Source organism: Anoplophora glabripennis, unplaced genomic scaffold, assembly GCF_000390285.2.
Source record: "Anoplophora glabripennis isolate ALB-LARVAE unplaced genomic scaffold, Agla_2.0 scaffold4, whole genome shotgun sequence".
In the NCBI taxonomy this organism is placed as follows: Eukaryota; Metazoa; Arthropoda; class Insecta; order Coleoptera; family Cerambycidae; genus Anoplophora; species Anoplophora glabripennis.
The window spans coordinates 2,984,826-3,008,235 of NW_019416568.1; the positions used below are offsets into that span (position 1 = coordinate 2,984,826).

Sequence of the window (23,410 nt, forward strand, 5' to 3'; positions counted from 1 at the left end):
GGTGCACTTGCGGTTTTAAGGCCGCTGAACATGCTAGGATAGTTGGTTTTTCTGCGAGTAAAGTTAATGTAATGCACAAAACATATTATAACATAATGTAATGCATAAAGTTCTATTTATTGTGAAAAGAATCCGTGCCATCTATACACTGATAGTTCAATTAATTCACCAGAGCATGTGAGGCTGTTACAGTTGGCTATCTACTAAAGAATTATTCCGCGGTTGAGTGCCGTTTTCAAGCGATAGATGGCGCGTCATAAAAATTATGAGTAGTCACTAAATATATTAAGCGACTTTAATTGTGACCCTTTCATAATTGAAAAATTAACTGTAATGATGTGATGTAATGTAATTATGTATCACAAATACTACAACATTTTGTTCTTCTTCTTCTATCCTCGTACATGAGCTCTGCGGTTGGTTCTAGGAACAAAGTTTATCTAACTGTGGTAATTTTGTTTTGTCACAGTTGATAGTATTGTCATTGCATGGATGAACTTTTAGTCTTTTGATTTTGGCGCCATTAACAAATAAAATTAATAATTTTATATACGAAATATATTTAAATATAAATTTTCTCTAGTGTATTGGTATAGCCAATTGATAGAAAGAAAATAGTGTTTATAATACGATCTTGAAAGCAACAATAATATATTTTTTCGTAGTATCATTTATAGACATTTGGTCGTATATATTTTATATTATTCAACATAAAATCAAGAAATAATTTTCTGCTTGGTCAATCTACCAATTAATCTAGTCCCAGCATTGTTTAATAGTACAAGGCTCGCTCAAGGCTCAAACGTTTAAACTTAAAACTCTTCTTGGCTCTTGGTTTGTTGGTTTATATGTATAAAAAATATACTGTAAAATGCTGAAATCAGTGAAACGTGAAACGTCACATCATTGCGTTACATCACGTTGCCCAAATCAGCTGATACATTCACATATTAGGAATGTTTACAATCTTGGTTTGGAGACGATATTTTATCTAATTTTATTTTTTATCTTCAGTACTTCAGTTTCTTTACTAACGTTGAGAGATATTTGCACTCGTCTCCTGCTAATACTTACATTGCACATCAAAAACATTTAATCATGCCTGAAATGTACAAAGTCCTAAAAGAAGCTGCCATCCAAATAGGCTCTGGGGGATCTGCAGGTACTTAAGTATATACTAGTAACTAATACTTGGTTTCTATATTTTTTTTGCACAGGTTTTGTAGAAGTTTGTATAATGCACCCTTTAGATTTGATTAAAACCCGATTACAAATTCAGAGTGGGAAAAACATAAATGACCCACAGTATTACAACGGCATATTAGACTGCTTCAAAAAAATGTACGTAAACGAAGGAATTGGTTCTTTCTGGAAAGGAATTCTGCCTCCTATTTTAGCTGAAACCCCAAAGCGTGCTGTTAAAGTAATTACATTGTCGAAATGTATATATTTATTTGTTTTAATAGTGATTTGCTTTTTAGTTTTTTACGTTTGAGCAGTACAAACAATTCTTTATGTTTGGTTCCCCCACACCAACTCCACTGGTGAGTTTTTTTTTTCAGTTATACTGCAATCCTCAATTGATTTAATCGTTAATCTGTAAAATGTGTACATCTATCTTTATATTTTTTTCTTTAAAGAAGCAAATTATTTTGATTTTTATTTTAGACTTTCTCTCTAGCTGGTCTAGGTGCAGGAATCACCGAAGCTATTTTGGTAAACCCATTTGAAGTGGTTAAAGTACAGTTACAAGCAAATCGAAATCGTGTCACTGAGGTACCTAGTACCTGGTCTGTAACTAAGCAAATAGTTGCTCGCGATGGAATTATAGGTCTAAATAAAGGAGTTACCGCAACAATTGGGAGAAATGGTACCTTTAACATGGTATATTTCGGATTTTATCATTCTGTTAAAGGATTGTTACCCGAATATAAGGTAATTAAAAATATTACTGCTACATTAAAATTTACATTATGCACATTATAAAAATTATTTATAATTTTAGGAGCCTCTAAAAGAATTCTTCAGGAAAGTAAGCATAGGATTTGTCTCTGGAACTTTGGCATCTTGTATAAATATACCCTTCGATGTAGCCAAATCTAGGATACAAGGTCCTCAACCGGTACCGGGACAAATTAAATATAAGGGTACTGCACAGTCTCTTATATTGGTATATAAAGAAGAAGGGTAAGTATCCATATTACACATACAGATTTTAGATAAGATATGTAATGAAAAATACATAATATGAATCTGAATTAATATTTATCAACTTAAGCCGATAGTCTCACATTTATTTGCATGGATACTATATGATTTATTACCAAACTGATATCGTATATGCCTCGTATTTTTTCACTTTTTATAGAATACTGGAGTTATCATTATTAAATGTATTTACATATTTCTATAGTACATTAGTATACAGATAATATTACAAAGAAGTTGTAAGTAAATGTTACATATTAACTACCTCGATACAGTCCCCAATTAAGCATTTAATTTTTTCCATTGTTCGTTTCATTAATAGCCAAAAATTTTTCCAAATCACTTAGATTTTTTTATTTCACTTTCTACTTAGGCAGTGTTTTTATCTAGTTCTTAATTTGTTTGATAATGAAGGTTGAGACCTATACTGTTTCCTTAGGCAGTGATTTGTAGGGCTGTATGGATAATTTTCAAAGTAAATACAAAATAAAAAATTAAATTAAGGATAGCTTCACAGCTTAAAAAGGGTTGCATACATATATGCAAAATATTTTTTTTATAGTCAACCAATAAATACAAACAGGTCTTCTTATTTTAGACAAAATGTTTATTTTTCTTAGTCACTGCATTATAAAATTTTAAAAGATGGAATGTTAATATTAAATTAAAATTTAAATAAGTACAACCACAATAAAGGAAATGTTATTTTATGAAAAATAAAAGAAAAAAAGGGCTATCCCAATTTAAATTTTTTATTTCGTAAATTCAACCGTCACCCAGTATATCGATTTGACTAAAGCTTTAAGAAATAATACTCCATAATAGTCCAAATAAATGTGCCAAATTTTAACGCGATCGGTAAAGCGGTTATGAAGTTATTAATTAAATTAGTTTTATTTTTGACAACACTTTGAAGTCCTGTTAGTCAAAAACCAAAAAGTATTTATTTAACTTTTTGTCGTAGATCGTATTTATTTATCGTCGTGAATATGCAGTCAAACGTTGTCGGTGAAATTTGCAGACACCCTGTATAATTCATCCACTAAAAAATGGCTTGGATTTCATTTTTCTTCATCAAAGTATGCCTATTTTAATTTTCATCAGCCGAGACTGCTTATCCTGAATCATTATTTCAGGTTTTTATTTTGAAACCGTTCACTATGTAAATAAATTAAACTGACCAGAAGTTTATTAAGAAAATTTTCATAATTTTCCTTGCATTTTACTGCAATGTACTTTGTGACACTATGGACCATTTATCAGTACACATATAATAGACATATTGTCTTTTCAAAAAAGAAAACTCAGTTAAATTGAGAATATAGAAAAATAAACTTTCCATTTGTTCACTAATAATTTTCACAATAAAAGATGCACGTTTCCTTAATAACAATTAATACAAAATCTCTCACAATTAAGGATATTTAATTATAATAAGTAATTTGTAAGATGGTGTTAATTGCAATGCCCCCTGAGTTCTGATGGTCTGCAACCATCAAAATTTGTGTTCATTTAGCCTACCTTACTTTTAACTTATCTGGTAGCATAGCGTATCAACTTAATGGTGGTAATATTCATTTTTAGTGCATTTTAGAATCGTTGACATTTTCTTTTATTATTTATACATGTTAAGTATGTCATGCTTTATGCCTCTTTGATTTTGGTAGTCTTTTTATTTGACCAATAAGTTGGCTAATGTATTACAACATAGGAAAATGCCGCAGATACAGCAAATTGCGACAATTTCTTAGACAGTTTGTTGGAACCCATTTAAGACCTGATTTGTTTTATAGTGCGAGGGCCCTTTATAAAGGACTTCTTCCCAAAGTTCTACGATTGGGACCTGGTGGAGCCATAATGCTGGTCGTTTACGATTATATGCACACATTGCTTACCGAAACATTTGCATGATGCTTGCAAAATCATTTTAGAATAATTTTAAAGATCTGATTTTATCTTTACAAAGAAGCGCAAATTGATTTTAATATTTACATTCACTTATTGCTGAATGTATTTTAATAATGGACGAGTTTAGGACAATAATTAATGTGCGATAGCTAGGATGTCATTTTAAAGGCATACTTTACAAAAAATGGAGATGATTTTTAATATGTGCCAATGATGTTGGACTTAAAATCGTATCTTTATGTGAAAGTATGCAAGTCTCCAATTTTACTTGAAGTTAAGGCTAGATAACAAATATAAGACAAACTTGATCCTCATTTTTTTTCATATTATTTATTTTCGATTATAACTTTTGTCTTAAACCAGCAAATATTCAGAAATTTGTCAAAAATATTCTTTCAAATATATTTAATTTTCAAGTGAAATTTGTCAAAATTAATATAGAAGCATTTATTTTTAACTAATATTGATGATTTTGCCTTTTTAGTTAATAATTAATGTGATATGAACTTCTGACAAACTTGCAATTTAAATAATTTTTTTATTTCTCATGTTATTTAATAAAATAGATGAAATTATGCATATCATGTTTTAAAGATGTTGATAAAATCTATATTCAATTTTTATAAAGTTTTAAACTGATAAAAAACATAAATGTATTTTTGCATTTATCTTTGTGTGATAAAAAAATTTAAATATTATTTTTGTTTGATATAAAACTTGTTACCAATATTTTGCACGTGTACCTTGTTAAAACGCTTTTATTTTAGTATTAAGTTATCAGGGATTGTTAGATTTTATATAAGCTGTACCTGTTGACAATATGTAAATACTTAAAACGTTTATTTGAGTTGTATATTATCGTGTTCTAAATACAACAGATTTTATGAGTGATTTAAATAAATTTTCTTGCCGAGTTTCCCATTTAATTTCCTTTACAACCTAATTTGCTTCTCTATATGGCTGTGAAGGTCCACAAGTTCAGTCTTGAGTCTGTCGAAGATTTCGGTAAGGCTGAAACAAATACAAATGATATTCTCAATATTTTTTAATGTCTTAATGTAGGCAAAGATTTATTTTATTCTGTTGCCTTCGTTCGCTCTGGTACATCTTTGGGATGGCACGATTTTCTGAGGCTAGTTGCACAAAATGTTTTTGTCAACACTGAGCACGGTTATTCAGGTATCTATATCACCGTATTTTGCTTTGCCTTGCCTAGCACTGGTTTCAAGGTGAGTACCCGATATACGGAAGCTTCTAGGAGCTTGGTTTATTCATTGGGATCTCACTGCAGGATTGGACAATGCCTGGGTGGGTAGAGTGCTAGAACTAAGATCCAAGCCGGAAGCAAAGTACTCGCAAAAATTTGTGAAAATTTTTAACAATATTCTGAATTAAAAATTTGATTTTTTTGAAAAATATTTGCGATAATAGTATCTGATATGCAAAGAGTTTTATACATACAATGCAAATATTAATTTTGTGTCATACTACATGCACTGGGTAAGTATCCGTTCCTGGTTACTGAATTACAAGATACCAGGGTTGACGTTCGATCCCATTACTTGATGGGTTCGCGGATGTCCTGTAACGAGGTACGCCGTAGCTTTGGACAATTGGCCCTTTCGGATTTTGCCTATCTTTTGATTGTAGTTGGAACGGGTGATCGGGTGATAGTCTGAGTGGTTTTGTGTTTTTGAGGTTCCCCATAGTTCAAATTCCGCATTTTTAGATTTTTATTTTCCGAAATTCGAAACTGAGATAAATTTTCTACTTCTGCGGTGTCGTCTGTTGCGGCTCTAGTGTTTGCGGTGGGCTGGGAGCCTTGTAAAGGACTTCGGCGGAAATTTTAGAAACAGTCGAAAATATTATTTTCCGTTCCACACGTTCTGCTTCTCGTGGTGGATTATTTGGATCCCCTCGGACATAAGTGTCTACTTTGTCCGGGATTAGTCCTGAGTTGAGCGATTGGAGACGACTTCGTAGCACCGACTGGAAAGTTGAGCGAAAATTTGTTTGAGAAACTCGCTCGAGACTTGGAATATGACACTGCTTTAGATCGATTGATACATGTAGCTACTAACACACAGTAACCTATTAATCTATAAGTGCTACAAATACATGACCCGTACTGCAATTAGGGTTGCCAGATCTCCGGGTTTTGATGGTACATCTTCGGGCTCGGAGTTAAGGAAAACATTTCCCACATTTCCTGATTCCGTCCTTTTTTTTTAAATATCAATTATACAACGCAAGATTTCCTGATTGCATTTGCATAACCTTTTTTTTAAGCATCAATTGTACAAACGGCTCAAGTCTCCGGGTCAGTCATGAAATAGATCTGGTAACCCTAACTGCACTGCACATGTGCCAGTGGACTTAAAATAATAAATTCGAAACCAGCCTATGTCTGATGACTTTCCTAATGAATTATCTTAGCTATCTGCTGGATATTGGGATGTAATATGTAATTCAATGCCAGTAGATGTTTATATAGCTCAAATAGTAATAATCCCACAATACATTTAGTTATATAATTTTTTTGGTTATGTCTCATCAATACTAAAAATAGTGCATAAATAAATGTATTGCACTTACTTTTTTTGGTAACCCTTTTCCTCTTGTTTATTGTCTGTACGGGGTTCAGCAGTTTTCGCATCAGTGCCAACTTGTATTCCTATCGATTTTGTGTCCTGAAACAAAATTTATTGTAATATTTCTTATTTCCTGGATTGTCCACCAATTAATATATTTTTTTAAATACAAAGCGTTTAAGATTGGATGTCGCAACATTCTCGGAACTCGCGATAAAGAGATGAATAAATTGGACCAAAGTTGTTTAATTTAACGTATAACGATTTTTCGAAAGGAAATAAAGAATTTCTTCGCTAGTTTGAGGCTAATTTAAATATATAAATTCAAAAAAAAAATTCCTGTAAATCCTATCAAATGGTTGAACAATGTTCTTTTATACCAAAAGTCTTGTTATGCCAATCATACCGTCCTTCGGAAAGGATGTAAAACCGCGCCATTATTCCATGGCTAGAAATTGGCCTCAATGATTTGGGATCGAGGGGGATTATCCCTCTTTATCCTGCCTCATCTCGTGTAGGCCTGGACAGCCTTCGTAGGTGGGCCCCATCCGTCGTCTACCCCGACCGCAAATGCGGCCTGTGTAGGCGCTTTGTGGGGGATGTAAAACCGTTGGTTGGTCCCTTGTCTAAACAAGGCAAGTGAAATATCCCTACTCTACGACAAAGTGGGGGTTCGGTAAAATTTCCAGGTCATAGTAGCAGAAATAGACCGACGTAAAATAACCAAAAAGCAAAAAGCGAAGCAAACAATAATTATAAGGGAACAGAGGTGCATTAACAAAGTATTAGGTAAAACATTGGATTTTGCCTTTATTTTGAAATTTCATCAAAAAATTATAAGCATACATCAAAGAGTGATAGTAATATTAGTAATGTTATACAAATTTGTTGTGAAATTTAGTTTTACTTATCATTACTATTTTATACATAAAATCTACAAAAAGCAAAAAAAGGTAACTGTTTAATATTGGCGCATTCGCCATTTTATAGAATATTGCAGCTGTGCTGCTATAAATTCTGAGAACCGATTCCTTTCGACAAAACAAACAACAGTAACATTATTTTCATAAATTAATTCTTAAGGGCTTCAAGAATTTGAAGCAACGTCGCAATAAATTTTCAGAATTAATTTGTCTCATGAGAAGAACAATTCCTAAGGCTTTTACCTACGATCTTTCAAAGATTGAAAGTAGAACATAGTTTTTGATCTCAAGAGTCATGTAAGATTTAGACTTCATTTGGTGCAGTGCCTTCCTTTAACAGACGCTACCTAAAGATTCTTGGAAAATTTGAACAAAAACTTTAGAAGTATTGAAATTTGGCTATTTATGATATAAAGTCCATACTTACATTTAGACAAGGCGAAAACCTCGCATTCGAGGGAGAAATTTTCCTACTCGATTTTTTTTGCATATTCGATTCGTGAGATGTTTCTTAACATGAATCAAGGTGATGCCGGCCGGAAATCTGGTGCCCATTTGTTTAAACAAACTTTTTTTAAACAAATTGTAAAAATTGGTTTTCTCAATCCGGAAAAAAGGTTAGGTTTTTTTGGGATATTATAACCAAAAAATTCTATGCACTATGCCTCTAAAATTGATAGTTTTAAAGTTATAAACAATTTAAATTGCTAAAAATGCGAAAATGACGAATTTCAACGGCCGATTTCCGGGTTAAAAATTGTTATTTTTTATGTTGCCAGGTACCTAAATTAAAGTTTAAACATCCCCCTACAAGATGCTGAAGAGTTTTTGGGACTCGCATTATTCTAAAGCCTTGTTTTTTAATTGTTAATAAAGCGCTATGAGCTGCGCGCGCGCCTCTTTCATACGCGGATTCGCTATTTTCATCTAGCGGCTTCAGCTTATTTTCTTTGAATTTAGCATTCTAAGAAGTACTATTATTCACAATTAAAAAACAAGGCTTTAAAGTTCCAAAAACTCCTTAGCATCTTGTAGGTATATTTTCGGACGTATGAGTCTGTTATATTTTTTTTTGCATTAGCATTGGCTTAAAAAAACTATATCTATCAACATTATTTACCTTAAATTTCTTGAACTAAAAGCTGTTTTATATTTTGGAATTCTACATTACCTGCTGCGTTTGAATACTTTAACCGGGTAAAATTTGGTTTGATGCATTTATTTTAGAGCAGAAATCAATAACCTTTTATCATTTTAATTGAAAACGCTATAAACAAATTTCTTTATTGATATATTCCATGACGTAGCGTATCCCAGAATTTCTTATTATGTTTATCGCTTTCTTTGTCACTCGTGAACAGCATTTTAAGTAACATGTGACAGTCTTATGTATATCTTACATAGTTTAGCGTCCAATTAGCTAACATTAGATTGTATCAACTTTTACATTTTCTTTAATTAAAAACTGCTTTTTAATTTATTTCTTTAAGTTTTTAACTCTTTTACCTGTAATTATTACTGGAAATTGTAGTTATTCTGATTGTTAGGTTCCAGTTGCTTAAAAAACCGTGGGAATGAAATGTTCAGTATATTTAGCCTCTAGGTTGTATAACTATCTACCACACTATATTATAAAAACAATAGCATATTGCGTTATTACTATTATTATTATTGTTTATTTATGTGTAACGTTTCGATATTATTTATTATTTCTTTTAGGTCTATTGTGTGAATTTTCATGACATTATTTTTTCTTTCTATAAAAAAAGACAAATCATCTGTTAGGTTTAAAGAAGTATAGGTATATTTTTTAATTTTTTATAGTAATACTATCTTTTCTTGGAACGGGTACAAAAAAGAAATGAATAAAAAAACATGTTTATTTTACAGTAAGAGTTCAACAAAATGCAATCCTCCATTTGTTCTATATGTAATATAAAGCAATTTGAACAAAAATAAAATTAACAACAAAAAAAAAACGATTAAAAACATTTAAAATTGTCTAGCCTAAAAAGTATTACATATTAGCAACGCTGTTAATAAACAACAACAAATGTAAGCCATCCAAAAATACGCCTTCAAAGGCAGTAAATAATTTACTAAAACAAGACTAAATTTTGAGATCCTTTTCCTCTCATTTGATGTCATTTATCAAAAGCTTAAATAAATTTATTTTTACGTCCTAACGTTAGTAGTGTATGTAACTGGTACTGCGATATTGATCCAAGTTGTTTTCTGACCATCCTCTTTTTTTGTTACGTGAGCTTTAGAAGGTAAGGCATCGTCATCTTTATAATTCTTGGCCTCCAGTTTAGCAAAATCTGGCATTTTTGGCTCGGGAGTTTCGTAGCTCATATCTATTTCGTATTTATCTGGGACATATTGACTTTCCTCCTGGAACTCATTTGTCTCATCCTCTTCATCGTCCCAGGATTGGGCGTTTCTTTTTGATCTATGTTTGGCGGTTTGACTTTTTGTTTCAGTAGCACTATAATCGTGGTCAAAAGGCACCGTTAATGGCTTGTCAGACTTAAATAATTCTTGAACAGCTGGAGTGTGTAGCGCCCCAGAATACAATGGCTGCGCTACAGTTGACTCAGATTGATGCTTTTCTTTTGATCGAGCACTTTTCGTTTCTGAGTCAATCAAATTTTGCTGTGAGGGTGGGAATTTGCTTTCGCTGTAGAATTGTTTGTAAAAATCCTCATATTCCATTCCCTCGCCCAGTCTAGAGAAGAGGTTATCAAACTCATTTTCGTGTGATTTTTCGATTGACTTTAGTCTACCCGTTACCGCATTCTTTCTGCCACTTTGGTACTCTTTTGTTTCTTCGTTAATACCGTCGTTAAAACCTTTTTTAGCGTCTTTAAAATTAGAATTTATTAAACTCTCTATTTCGGCAATAAACTTTTCCTGGTCCCTAGAAGGCTTTGCCACTTTCTCTTCGTCACGTTGATTGCTAGCTTCTTGTTGACGTTCAGATTTAAGTCTCCCCGGTTCAAAATTTTCCACATCAAATATCTCCTTTACGTTGTTATATACAATCTTTGCTCTTTGCTTAGTTTCTTCATCGTCATTTTCAACTTCATCCTCCTCTTCTTCATCCTCCTCTTTAATATTTTCTTTTTCAGCGGCTTTTGGTCGATTTTTGCTTTCAACTTCCTCATCCTCTTCTTCATTTGCACTTTCTTTTACGATCGCTTTAGGTCGATCCTCGTCTTCAATTTCCTCATCATCATCGTCGTCTTCTTCATTTTCATTCTCCTTTACGATCGCTTTAGATTGATCTTCGTTTTCAATCTCCTCATCTTCATCATCATCTTCTTCCTTTATATTTTCTTTTTCGACAGTTTTTGGTCGATCCTCAGCTTCTTCGTCTTCATCTTCATCGTCTTCGTTCTCTTTTAAATTTTCCTTTTCGTCATCCTCTTCATCATCTTCTTCGTTTACTTCTTCTTTTTGTGGAGATTTTATAAGTTGCCCATTCTGTTCTTCATCATCGTCATCATCGTCGTCTTCTTCGACGACGTCTTCTTTTTTGACAGCAGGGCGCACTTCCTCATCATCCTCATCATCCTCTTCTTCAGCAATATTTTGTGAATGATGTTTTTCATCCTCTTCATCTTCTTTAGCGTTTTTCTCTTTTTCCTTTTCTTCTTGGACCTTTTGTGGAACCTCAGTTTCTTCGTCATCATCCTCAACGTCGTCTTTATCATTCACTTCCTCTTTAGTATTTTTATTTTGGGTTTTAGTTTTCTCATCATTTTTGTCAGTAATTTCTTTTTTAACGTCCTCGTTGTTGGTTTCAGTTTTAGTTTCTAGACGTTGTTTGTCTCTGCCCCGGGGATCCTGGTCCGAGCTAAAAAAATGATAGTGGTCTCCTAAATTCTTCTTCTCGTCCTCCGAAAAACCCCGAAAAAAATCCTGATTCTTCACGTCATCAAAGCTTGGATAACCTACTTTTTCAAATTCTTTAAAATTGAAAGTTGGAATGTAGTCAGGTATGTCGTCGACTTTGGGAGTTTCCGTCTTCTCAAAGTGTTGCCCCTGTGTTCTTTCGTGCTTCTCTACAACCTTTTCCTTTTCTCTTATATCAAAATCCGCTCCTCGTGAAGGTTCTACGATTTTTATTTTGACGAGCTGGCCAGGACGAGCGTTGGCTACATAGGAATTCAAATTTTCATGAGGACTTATTTTATAATTGTAATTTCGAGGTGGGCCGGCTTCGACTTTTTCCTTAATGTTCAAATATTCAGGTTCTCTAACAGTTTCTGGTAGTTCTGCTTCTTTATTGTATGGAGTTTCATCGTTACGGTAATGTTTTACTTTGAGAACGTGACGTTCCTTATTTACTTCTGGTGGTACGTTTGGTTTGGAAATGTCTTTTTGTGAATTTGCAATGTAATCCCTAATTAATTCTACTGGAATTTGTTCCGTCTTATAAATTATTGGAGCAGACGTAGCAAGCTCTACTTTGGGATGGTTAAGCTCTGTGTTGGGTTGGTTTGCATTTTGTTGTCCTCGTCTGGCTGCTTCTTTCAGGGCTTCTGCATCAGCCTGAAACTTTTTTTTAAAGTACTCTAATATCAGAGCATTTAAACTAGGTGGTAGCGGAAGTTTCTTACCATTTTGGTTGACGATATACCGCACGCCCTCTTCATCTACGATATGAAATTCTTGTTGGGGATTTTGTGCAATATTATAGTTCTGACTATCGACATCGTTATAACTTTCCGTTTTCTGGGTAGGTTTATGATAAACCTTTACGTTGTGCACGATTTTCAAGCTTCTGACGTTGACATTGTTCTTTTTACCCGCATCAATTTCTTGAAGATCAGCCGCACCCTGTGGTATACCTGCAACTAAAGCATCCGGCCCTTGAGGTACAATAAACCTATATCCATGCTCTATCGTCCATGGAGAAGCCTCCCAGAAATTATTGAATTCCTGCTTGAATTTTTCTTTGGAATGGTCGATATCGTTGTTTCCTTGATTGGCTAAGTCTCTTTTAACCTCGTTATAATCAACACTCGAGTAGTCTGGAAGGCCGATTTGGACACGTTTCGGAGTATCTTCTTCATCTTCCTCTTCTTCTCTTTCCTCTCGGGCATTACCATTACTGTCTACGTACTCCACGTATAGCTGAGTTTTTGTTGGAGGTCCAGAAGGTCTTCGTGGAGTAGGTGGAACTGTTGTTGTAATTCCGGGCGCAGCAGGAACGGGATTAGAAGGCGAACCGGCAGCTGGTGCGGCAGCAGGAGCCGGTCCAGCTGCAGGAACTGGCTGAGGAGTAGCCGTTGAGTTCGGGGCCGCACCTGCAGCTGGAACGGGCCTAGCAGGACGGGCGGGAGCTGGTGCGGCCGGAGCGGCAGCAGGAGCCGGAGCAGCAGCAGGAGCCCGAGCAGTAGCTGGTGCCGGTGCGGGAGCACTTGCGTGAGTTCGATTTTTATCCCAGTTAATGTTAATCGTGAAGGACTTTCTCAAGTTATCTGTTAGCGTTCCCGCTGCTGCTGGTACAGCACCAGCCACATTTGGCCTTTTGAACACATCGAAACCGAACAAATCGCCCACGTTCCTTAAAACAACGCCGATAGTCCTTTTGGATCGCACATGAGGGACATCACTATCACCCGCGAATACGAGCACTACGAGGGCTGCAACACTTATCAATTTACTTAATAACATTGTGCATCGCTCTGCGGGAGATGTTGAGTTCACAAATGCATAAATTATACTAAGCTCTGCTCTCCGTCAATTTCACTTGTTACAATCGATTTATTGCAGAGAAAGGACTGTTTTTTACGTCTGACATTATTTTCTGGTATAATATTGCGTTTTTCGCGAAAGTGTCTATTACGTAAATCTATTATTTGATTGAATGACTCGGTAATGCATCAATAAACACATAAAGAATCAAGAAATTTAAGTAATAGGTAATGGAATAATGGGCAGACTAGAACTTATTAAATATATTGGTAAATCGCTGTTTCTGTTGCGAAGGCTGAGAATATAGAGCATTCTTTACACTCACACATTTTTTATTTGCCACTGCAATTGGCGCTGTATATACACTAATATACAGGGTGTATGACGAAGAGAGCCTAGTAGGATTATCTCAGAAAGTAGTCAAAATTGAAATCTGAAAAATTAGTACACAGGGGTTTATCAAAAAGATCTATTCAATGAAAATAGTGTCAACTTTCTTGCACTTCCGGTTATATCGTTACCTGTTATTTCAAATGGAACGCTCTGTATATTTTCGCATTTTTAAATTCTACGGTAAAATCTAGACTAATTTCATAAGATATTATAGGCCAAAATGTGATAGTTTTCAAGTTATTATCAATTTTCGAAAAAATTGAAGGAAATGATTTTTGAAAACAGAATAACTCGTCGGAGTGTGAATTTACTCAAATATTCCAAATGGTACACCCTGTATATTTTTACGTTAATGGATGCACAACTAAATTTACTTTATGTAAATGATACTATAATTCCCTATACCCAAAGTTAACAGTTCCTGTGTAAATTGGAACTTATTGATTTCAATACAGAAAAATGTACGGTGGATTTGATGCTCTAAAGAATTGAACAATAAATGGTAATAAATTAATGTAATTTTTATTATTGTTATACCTTCATCAAAAACAATAATTCAGTATATTAAATTAAAAAGGGCGATGCTTTAAATAAACCCACTATACTCGTAGGTTTTTCTGTGTTGAAATCAATAATTTCCAATTTACACAAGAACTGTTAACTTTGAGTATAGGGAACTATAGTATCATTTTAAAGTAAATTCTGCATCCATTAATGTAATAATATACAGGTTGTACCACTTGAAATTTTTGAGTAAATTCAACTTCAACGTCACAATATTGGCCACAAGTTTTTAAACACTATGTATAAATTTTTGCAAATTTGACATAAACTGATTGAATTCCATTGCTTTTAAATTATCCATGCCAAATTTCATTAATAAATAAAGCAAAATGTCGGAGATTTTCAAAAATCACTTACATCCCTCAATTTTTTTCGAAAATTAATAATAACTTGAAAACTGTCAATAGTCTAGGATTTGCCGTAGAATTAAAAAATGCATAAATATACATAGTGTTCCATTTGAAATAACAGAGCTGATGATGACTTCCGATATAACCGAAAGTGCGAGGAAGTTGACACTATTTTCATTGAATAGATCTTTTTGTATATCTGTATATAAATTTTCAGATTTCAATTCTGACTACTTTTTGAGATAAGCCTACTGGGCACTCTTCGTGATACACCCTGTAGATACAATCTCAAAATTGAATTATGGAAATTAGTTGTTACGCTGCTGTTTTTTTGGGTACACTAATTTGATATTACCATGTCAGTACGTATCTGTTCCAGTAAAAGATTATTAAAAAATAGTGTACAAGAATTTAATTTACTTTTACTTGATATATCAAACTATGCAACTCCTTTTAATAAAATTATAACTTTTCTACTAACCAAAAAAAAACTTATGTAAACGCTAAACAATCTTGGTATTTATATAAATTGAATGTTTTATATAACGATTTATTCTCTCACAAAAATTTTGAAATATTATTTGAGTTTAAAAAATAATATTGCTAAAGTTTAATAAAAAATAAAATTAAAAATATCTGCCCAAAATATTAGTATACTACCCCCCCCCCCCCTCCCCTCATTTTAACGTGAATAGCCTTTGCCTAAAAATTTGAAAACTTGCGTCAACTGATATCGTTTAGAATATTATACTCTATATATCTATGCTTTATTTTCTGAAATACATGGAATTATTGATTTCTTCTGGAAGTCAAATAAAAAAGTCTTTCAGTTAGACACATTAAGGTGGCCATATTCCCGGCCGAGAAATAGTGAAATTTCTGGCGTTTTTAGGTACTGAAATCTTTAAAAGTAAAACGTGTAGAACAAAAGTAAGCACAAACATAAAATCCTTGATGTTTTGTTTATTCATTGTTACCATTTAAATTTACTCAAATAAAATAATAACTAAAAAAAAGCGTTTGTAAAACATGCGTTTGCTGTTATTCTAACCCCACATTTTAAGAATTATTTTCACGTACTTATAAATAAAAGTAAACAATTTTATATGTAGGACTAAGCAAGTAAATGTTATAAGAATATTTACATGTGGAATTATATATAAAAAAGTTAGTATTTTCGTAGATTTCAGTACCTAAAACCTTGATGGTTTGAACGTTTTTTGCACCTGTTTATTCGTTTTACTGCGGCGTCTTTGAAAATACTCAGGTGGCATGACATAACATTCCTATTATTTGATAAGCTTTAGATTATTCAGTTATTAAATGTTTGAAATTATTTGTCTTTGCGGAAAACACTATTTAAAGAATATGGGGCCCTTAAGAAGAAAGATCCAAAAACTGTTTTTATAACTGAACATATTAAATGTTATCATTTAATCTGACATTGTCCATATTACATTCAAGAACACTATATTAACATGTAAGTCTTTATCTTATAAAATTAACATACCCAAACCAAAAATACGAAATACTGATGCCTATCCGCGCAACTAAAAACATCTGAAATCTAACAAAACTAAAGATCTTACTATTTGTAACAACGATGGAGGGGATTATGAGTAAAGAACTAGTAAAAAAAATTCAGAAGAATTGAACTTGCCACACTCTATTACAACAGCGAGACGTCGATCTGAGTTGCTGCTAACTTACCACATCGTCCGCAAGTTATTTAAGTGAAGAATAAAATTGCTTTTCTCTTTGACGTCATGCTCTTGTATATTTTGTTTTTTTTTTTGTAAATATTGATATAAAGAGACATGGACGGTCATTTTCTTATGCCTCTACATGGATATAATTTTTAAAAATTCAGAATTAATCAGCAAAGCTACTTAAGATTTTGTGTGTGTGTTTTACTGCTTTTATATTATCCTGAAGAATCTGCAAATATTAGATTTTTTCGATATTAAATAACTCCGAAATCGTTAACGTTAGGGGGATAGTGAAAACGTGGATATTTCCTTCTGACAATGTATAAAACAAATTTTTATTAGTAAAACCTTTTTTATGACTAAGAATTCAATAAAGGAGTAGTTCAAGTACATTAGAAACCGTGATAGAGTTTTAAGTTTCTTCAATTTCAATCGCAGCTTCAAGCAATATAATTTTTCACAAAGACAAACTTCAATTATTGTCAAAATTTTAATAAGTAAGTTTAGGTTCGATGTCTGTTTTAATATTGTACATAATAAACAAATAAAAGTTACAAATTACGTTTGCAGTTGTTTTCGAAGACCGATAATTGTGCGCTAGTGTAAATTATCGATAATTTACAGTAGTAGAGCTTGTAGATGCAGCTTTGGCTGCGGATCATGTTAAGTTTCCTCATGAAAACGGCGGCGCATATATAGTGGGGCACAATAATAAAACAAACAGGAGTAATGTGCAACAAACTTTCTTTTCGTTGACATGTAGTCGAAAAAAAAAATGCTGCGCACGTACCATTCGGGCTGAACAATGTCGGTCATATCCAACTAGCAAGTTGGGACACTGAGGCGGAACTGTGAAGTGTTTACAGTACATTAGCCCGAATCAGTTTCAATTTTACTTTATTGCAGTAAGAATAGATATGCAGGTACTGCTGGAATGATAATGACTGTTTACAGAAAGGGAAAATATAGATGTCATTGTTTTGGAATGTGTAATTATACAATTTCATTTTGACTGAATGTTGATTGAATACACAAATCTGTATAACAGAAGTTAGATAAGTAAAAGTTAAAATACATTGACTTATAATACATTTTTAATCCTAAAAAAGTATTTTCCAAATCATTTATTTGGTTTTTGAAGGCGTCTTCAAAGAAGTCCAGTAAAAAATTAATTCTAATGCATGTTTGGCAGGAATTAAACCTATATTCTAAAGGAAACAAACAAATTTTCACTAACATGAGATAAATAGTTGTGATGAATTCTGTTTTGTATATCCAATTAGGTTTACATTTTCGAGAACTGTTAGTTTGACTTTGGCTAACAATTACGAAATGTACTGTGTGGGGAAAATATTTCGACACGAACCTTGGAATATTCTAATCCGTAACTTATTATCCGAAGAGTTTCTGCAATGTATAATAATTAACAAGGTCCTATTTTTCTTAGATTTTAAAAAGTTCGTGTAGGTGAAAGAATAATTAAAATTGGAGGCCATATTACAAGGCCCAAAATTAAATTCAAATTAGGTCAATCTATTTATTCGAACACATATTAAGTCGTCACGTTCTATTTATTTTCTCTATATAATCATTTGTAGTTTTGTTTGGGTATTATAATCACCAACACGGAAAAAGATAATAAAACCTCTTTTCCACAACAAAAGAATACCTAAATATCATTACAGATACATAAATCATTATATATTATCACTAAAATATTGATTGGGCCATTTTGGAGATGTGTATTGCAATCTCGGAAAGTCCTAAATTTTTTTATTACTATAGTTTAACGACAAGGCTTACATTCAGCTCTCTAAATGAGGCTAGATATAGCGTCTAAACTGTAAGAGTTAGCAACCTACAGTTTTCACAGTTCGTTCTGGCATAAATTACTCTATCTTGTCATCTGTGAGCAAAACGTGTACGATATTCAGACTCGGAAATACTAGGACCTACTTTTAATAATCTTACGAGTTGAAAAACTTTTTTTTTCAAATGGAGTGATCCATATTAATTGTCATGGATAAATGCGAAATTGAATGCCCTTTTGATTGACATAAGGTTGTCCATACTTATCTCTAACAGTTTTCCAGAAAAATCAGGTTCTTTTCTAAAGTCCGAAAATGTAGCTATGTAGCAACGTCAAGAAGGCCTTGACGTCAAGTTTTATTGTCCTGTTCTATTATTCTATAATTTCTTAGCTTTTCGAAATGTTTATAAAATAGTATTAATTATTATTATTATCACATAAAACCTCTTTTAAATACTGATTTCTGAAATTATGTAAAATTGGCCAATGATCTCGTCCCAGATACCCCTTTTTTAAATAATGAGGAAATTAAAAAGGAATTGTTAGTTCAAAGCAATTACATCAGAACTTCTAGCATAGTCTGACAAAAAAAGAATTTTTATTGGAATTTCCACAATATAGAGATTAATACTGTACCTTTTATTTAGAAACCTACTACGTGCGTGTCAATTTGCATGATTTTTTCCATTTTGTTCTCGCTTCATTAAGTATGTCCAAAATGTTATAAACAATGCATTTATAATTACACTGTGTAGGTACCTACTATATTAGTTTTAAAAATAATAAACACATTTTCGTAAGAATTTACTTTTTTGTTACAATCCTGACAAATCCGACATCAATAAACAATGAGAGTAATTGGCGGCAACCGCGTAATTTATACGTAAACATATTTTGAAATTGGTATTCCTAACACTTATAGAAGTTTACTAGTTTCTTGCCACATTTAATATTTGATGGACGTTTTTATTTTACTTACAATTTATATGTATTGTATATATTTAATATGTATTTAGTTGCCTAAACACATATATCACGTATTTTATAACTATAAACAATGTGATGCACTTCATTATTATCATTAGTATTCTGTTTATTTCCAATTTAACGGATATTTATTCTCAAATTTTGTTTCCTAAATACCAAATTTCATTATTTACACAATGAAGTTAAATGACCTTGGCTCCGATGAAAATAAAATAAAAATGCACTAATGAATGAATATATAATTGCTACTACGTCCTTTCAAATCGACGCAACAAAAAATTGGTTGCTTACAATTTTTGGGAATAAAAAAAGCAACTTTTTTTTAGAACTGATCGGCAATCCATTTTGCAATTCTACGTATATTTCGCAGACGCAAAAAAAGGCGATCACGTATTATCCAGTCAGTTGAAACTAGTCTCAAGGAGCAATAAAACCCAATAATAAAGTAACTAACTCAGTTACGGAAAGTGCGGCGTATACTTTTTACGGTCAACAAAACAGATGGCTGTTATATGGAACGACAAAAATCAGTGCAAATAAAACAACCATTATATAACTGATTGGTCGACTTGAAAAACTCCATAAATTTTATTGTTAATTTGAATCAACTTTCGCTAATGACAGACAATTATTTCACTTGGACTTGGAAATGTAAAACGATGTTTTTACTCAAATGATGCTTCAGCTAGTGTAGTAACATTTCTGAATATAATAAATATTCATAATACACTCCCAAAATCGCTGAAACAGAATATCTCCCTTAGTATCTACTTTCGGAAAAAATATATAAAAATGCAATTAATTAAGTTAAAATATATATTTTTTAGACTTAAAAAATGCGGAATGTTTATAATAGTTATTAAAATAATAATTTATTTACCCAGATTTAGATCGATTTAATTTCTTTGGATGATTAGCAAGCCGTTGAAAATAAACTATAAGTAACACAACCTAGACCTTCCAATGCGAGTGATTGACATATCTAAAGGAAATTAATTGCAAAAAGCATTTCTAAATGCATCCATAATTAATATTATCCCGGCGTATGCCAATTAAACGAATAAGTGCAACCAGAATTGGTAACCACTTTCTTCGCCAATGACATTGCCGCTGTATTAATATTAATCAGTTTCATGTATTTAATACACAACCCTCGTTTCTTCAAATATATTCGGTATAAAAATAAAAAGAAAGTGACGATTTTCTTCACGTTAGTGCTCGGCAGGACAGTGATGGTGTCAGTTTAGTTCTTCAAATTGTAAGGATTAATTTGAGTGAAATATGGAAAACTATCTGGTAAGAAATGACAATTGCAAATATATTTCATGGCTTGAGTATTTGTAGGTACCAATATTTCACTACATTTTCATGATATATGGCATTAAAAGCGTTTTTCTATATTTATGTTCTTAAATAAACTAATTAATTTTATTAATTATATATTTATTGATTACATTGTTTAATTCGCTTTATATCTACAAATTACAATACTCTGAAAATGTTGGTATTAATATTTAATTATCTATTTCTGTTACCTTGAAAATAAAAACAAATGTTAAATAATTAAATTCTTGTGTAAAAAGGATAAATTAATGGATTTTATAAACATGGCTAATCAGAATTTTTTTACACTGAGAAAAGTTGAAAATGCTCATGATTTCACTATGACACAACGTTGCAAATGTTTTTGTTGTCATTCTTAAACCTCCTAATCTCTTCAGTGTTGCAAAAACAGAAAATTGAATAAAAAAATAATAAAAATGAAAAAATAAAAAAATCCAATAACATTATTTTTATCGTTTTCCCTATTTTACAGAAAGATATACTGTGAATAATAATGTTATTTACTTATATAGTCAAGTAAATGTAAGGCAAATAAGTAACATTTGTTGAATAATTTTATTAAAAAAGTAATACATACGCTATAAATACAAAATTACAAAATGAAATGGAGTCTATTCTTTAGTAATTTACATAAAAATTATTTTAGATTATTTCTCTTCCGTTGTTTCAGCTTGACTTTAATACGTTGTTAATTTAATGGTGCAGATATAGTAATAGCTCTGGCAACTTTTTAAAACTAAAACAAACATTAAATGTACTACTGCACATTCCTTTATACATTTCTTAATTTTTTTTTGTATTGAATAGGAAGTCGAAAATGCTATAAAGCAAGTATGTAATGAGTTCGATTTCTATTCCACTGAGGTCCTCAATGTCAACTAGTGGTAGTTTTGGTCAACTGGCGAAAGTTTTCTTAAATTAATGTTATTATTTCACTCAAACTGCTCATGCTTTGCATATCTGATTGACAAGATCTCTAATGAGAAACGGTGTTCTATTGTACGGTTTCACATTCTGTCAAATTGTTGACTCCACATAATAATTAACCTATACATATTTCACTGTTAATTAATACATTAAATTATTAATACTCTTATTATTATTTTTTTAAGTACAACTTTAGTTGATTGAATATACAGTACGACTCACTGAATAACACAAAATTGTTTAAAGAAGATGCTCACATGTTGATTAGTATTATAATTTTCTTAGATTAAAAACTTTTTTACTTAAGCTTGAATGGTGACCAAATATATCAATATACCCGTATCTTTTCAACAATTGGTTCTCTTATTTTAAATGTCATATTCCGAATTATTTTTTTATTCTTCTATTCTGACAACCAAACCTTGCCAGATATAAAACTTATACTGAACTATACCATAATTATACTATTACTAAAATGGTTGACTTAAAAATAAAATCAAATAATTTATGTTACAGATCACTGCCATCATCCTATGTTTCTATTTAAGAACGGTACTAACAGAAGCAGATTTACACCAACAAAATGCAGCTCAGGACCAACTGAATCCATTAAACGACTACGAAAACGTGGATAACTCAGTCAAGGAACAAGATAAACGTACAGTATTTAATTCGGCAAACTACGGTTGGGCAAAACATATTGGAATTAAGCCTTCAGGACACAAATACGTGATAGGCTACTCTCCAGTAGACTTGAAATACACTCCAGTAATCAGACCGTTAAGCATTAAACATCCAGGATATGTGTATGAAAGACCCAAGATCAATTTTCACGTTAAACGACCAGTAATACAATTTCGACCTGTGAAACCGGTGGTGTGGAAACCAGCAGTATCAGCAGTTCATGTTCCACCTCCACCACCACCACATCACCACCATTTATTAACCAAACCGGTTGGGGTTGCCCATGTAGATCACGTTCACGCGAAGCCGGTCCACCACGTAGATCACGTTGCCCACGTCGACCACGTGCATCAAGTTCAGGTGCCTCACACAGACGTTATTCATCAGGCCCAAGTACCACACGCGGGTCACGTTCACAATGTACCTGTGCATGTGGATCATGTACACTCAGCTCCAGTTCACCCCATCCATGTGGGTCACGTCCATCCGATACCTCTTCAACCAGTATCGGTGGCTCAACCTCTGCCAGCACCCTTACCTCAACATTTAGTTCCTATTGCTGCACCCCCACAATTTATACCTTCCCCTTTCTTTGAGGTAACCAAACCAGATCTTGGGGTCTTGCCCTTAGGAGCTGCATTTCCTTCTCCCATATTAAAAGGCATTCCGCATGTCCACCAAGCGATACCTTTCCATTTGAAACCGGCTTTAGTGCCCCAGCATGTCCCAGCCGCCCTACCTCTGCCGCATCCAGTTCCTGTACCAAGACCAGCTGTGATTCCACAACCAGCCGTACCACAACCCGTATATCCTCCTGGAACTGTTGTAGAATATCACGGCGCTACTAATTTCCTAAACCAAATCCCACTGCCTCAGATTCCCGTAAATGCGGTTCATCCTGGACTTCCCCCACATTTGCATCTTCACTTCTCTCAAATACCGCAGCACATTCACCCTCAACCAGCTCCCGGTGTACCTCACGAACAGCATGATGTACAAACGCCTGTAATACCAGCTAGTCGTCCACATTTCGTGCAGCAATCTATTGATCTACCCCAGTTTCATCAGCAATTACCTTTAGAAACGTCCTCCCATTTCCAACCTACAGACCATGTGGGCCACAATAACTTATTCCAACAACAATTGCCCGTCAATACTCAACAAACGCAGTTTCAAACTGATCAAGATAACCAATTTATTCAACAAACTCAAGATTCAGGGGCAAGGTATCAACCCGCGGATCAAGTGAGTACACAACAGTTCTTCCAGGGGTCTATAAACTCACAACAGGGCCAGTTTGAACAAT

General features: G+C 33.0%; 2 protein-coding genes across 2 annotated transcripts; one reads left to right on the forward strand and one right to left on the reverse strand.

Moving 5' to 3' along the window:
- The first annotated feature begins 902 nt into the window (after positions 1 to 902).
- LOC108917489 (mitochondrial 2-oxodicarboxylate carrier) lies at positions 903 to 5,029 on the forward strand. The gene is made up of 6 exons (XM_018724120.1): positions 903 to 1,162; positions 1,218 to 1,423; positions 1,482 to 1,544; positions 1,669 to 1,935; positions 2,006 to 2,187; positions 4,002 to 5,029. Exons 1-6 carry the CDS (start codon positions 1,099 to 1,101, stop codon positions 4,117 to 4,119), a joined length of 900 nt encoding a protein of 299 aa, XP_018579636.1. The 5' UTR covers positions 903 to 1,098; the 3' UTR covers positions 4,120 to 5,029.
- Positions 5,030 to 9,805: 4,776 nt separating this feature from the next.
- Positions 9,806 to 13,315, reverse strand: LOC108917339 (probable serine/threonine-protein kinase kinX). The gene has a single exon (XM_018723888.1). It carries the CDS (start codon positions 13,313 to 13,315, stop codon positions 9,806 to 9,808), a length of 3,510 nt encoding a protein of 1,169 aa, XP_018579404.1.
- Positions 13,316 to 23,410: the final 10,095 nt, after the last annotated feature.